Raw genomic sequence first — 1,483 nt, forward strand, 5'->3', positions numbered from 1 at the left:
CAGGTCACAGCCAGCTGGGTCACAGCACGACGCTCGTCCAAGCGCCCATGTACCACGATCTCGCCTACCAACGCGGGCTGCATCATACCCCGCCGCCGGCACTCGACGGGGTGATTTCTGTACCGGTAGTTGCTCTGGATGACGCTGTGGTGTCCTTACTCATGCCCTCTGATGCGGCCAGTGATCTGCTCAACGAGACCCGCGAGCGTGCGGGCGCCAACGTGCCTCCACACCGCGTGTCGATCGATGCCGCTTGGGAGGCGGCAATGGCACGACAGCTGCGGCCGCTCGTCGCCCACTCGTCTGCCGACGTGACGATTGCGTTGGCACATCTCAACCTTGCAACAGCGTTTGTCGACGGCGTGTATCGGCCTGCAATCCCGCGAGACGGTGCGTTTGGCGTCCTCCTCGTGCTTCTCCCCTCGGTGTTTGCGCCCAACACAGCGTGGTCGCTCCAAGGTCGCGATCTACACGAGACGTGGGTACCCGCCTCGACGACCACGCACGTGCCATGGTTCGCCTCCATTGGCTTCAAGCGTCTCTCGGTCGATCGGGTCGCATTCGGGCTGCGCGCTGTCCTCGTCTACCACATGCTGGCGGCGGTACCGGTACCGGCGCCACCGGCGCCGAAGCCGTTTGCGCTCGTCGCCCCGTTTCCCAAGCACGCCGCGCTCTTTCGGTGCCAAAACCTCGACGCTTTGGAGGCGACGCGACTGCGCCGTGACGACGTCCGCGCGCTCATGTCCATCCGCGCCTCGGGCGAGTACTTTGTGGTGCTGGTGCACGTCGTTCTCGATGCGGATGCAAGTCGCATCGTCGAGGCACGTCGTTTCGATCCGCGTTGCACCATACCGCAGCGCTTTTTGGACCGGCTCGCGGGCCAGACCATCGACGCGTGGTTTGCGCTAAACCCAAATGCACCGAGAACCGCGTTCCAAGCGCTCGTGTGGCCGGCCACGCGCAGCGTCGTGCTTCTCGGATGCGACGCGGCGCTGCGCGGGCTCGAGGCCCATGGCGAGGACCAAGATGTTTTGCTCTACTTTTACCCGACGCCGTGGCGCTCGACGACAAAGAAGCAGAAGACGACTGCGTCGTTGCACCGCCCCGCGCTCGCCATTGTCACGTGCTTTCCCCACACGGACGCGCGGCTAGTCGCACGCTTGCTGCGCGTCGTCGCCCAGCTGGATACCCCGCGGCTCTTTGCCACGCTCTTGCGTGACCACATTGCAGTGTTGGACGCTAACGCGCTATCGTATGCAGTTCAGACCTTGGGTCCAGTCAACGCGCTCCCGGGGGTCATGGCACTCGTCCTCCGTGCGACCAGATCGGTCCCGAGCCTCTTGGCCGGTGTCGTCGCATGGACGTCGCAGCTTCAAGACGAGTACTTGGCCACGCCACTGACGACGCTGCCTTGTACGATGTGCGCGACAACGTGGTCGCCTTTCCGCCCGCCGTGGCCATCCCGCTACTGACGGCCGCCATG

General features: G+C 64.7%; 1 protein-coding gene across 1 annotated transcript; it reads left to right on the forward strand.

Annotated features, from left to right (window-relative positions):
- Positions 1–50: 50 nt before the first annotated feature.
- Positions 51–1,472, forward strand: SDRG_09591 (hypothetical protein; the record flags this gene model as incomplete). Its single annotated transcript, XM_008615536.1, has 1 exon — positions 51–1,472. The coding sequence occupies exon 1, from the start codon at positions 162–164 to the stop codon at positions 1,470–1,472; it is 1,311 nt and encodes a 436-aa protein (XP_008613758.1). The 5' UTR covers positions 51–161.
- Positions 1,473–1,483: the final 11 nt, after the last annotated feature.

The sequence above is a fragment of the Saprolegnia diclina genome (assembly GCF_000281045.1).
Source record: "Saprolegnia diclina VS20 unplaced genomic scaffold supercont1.30, whole genome shotgun sequence".
Lineage (NCBI taxonomy): Eukaryota > Oomycota > Saprolegniomycetes > Saprolegniales > Saprolegniaceae > Saprolegnia > Saprolegnia diclina.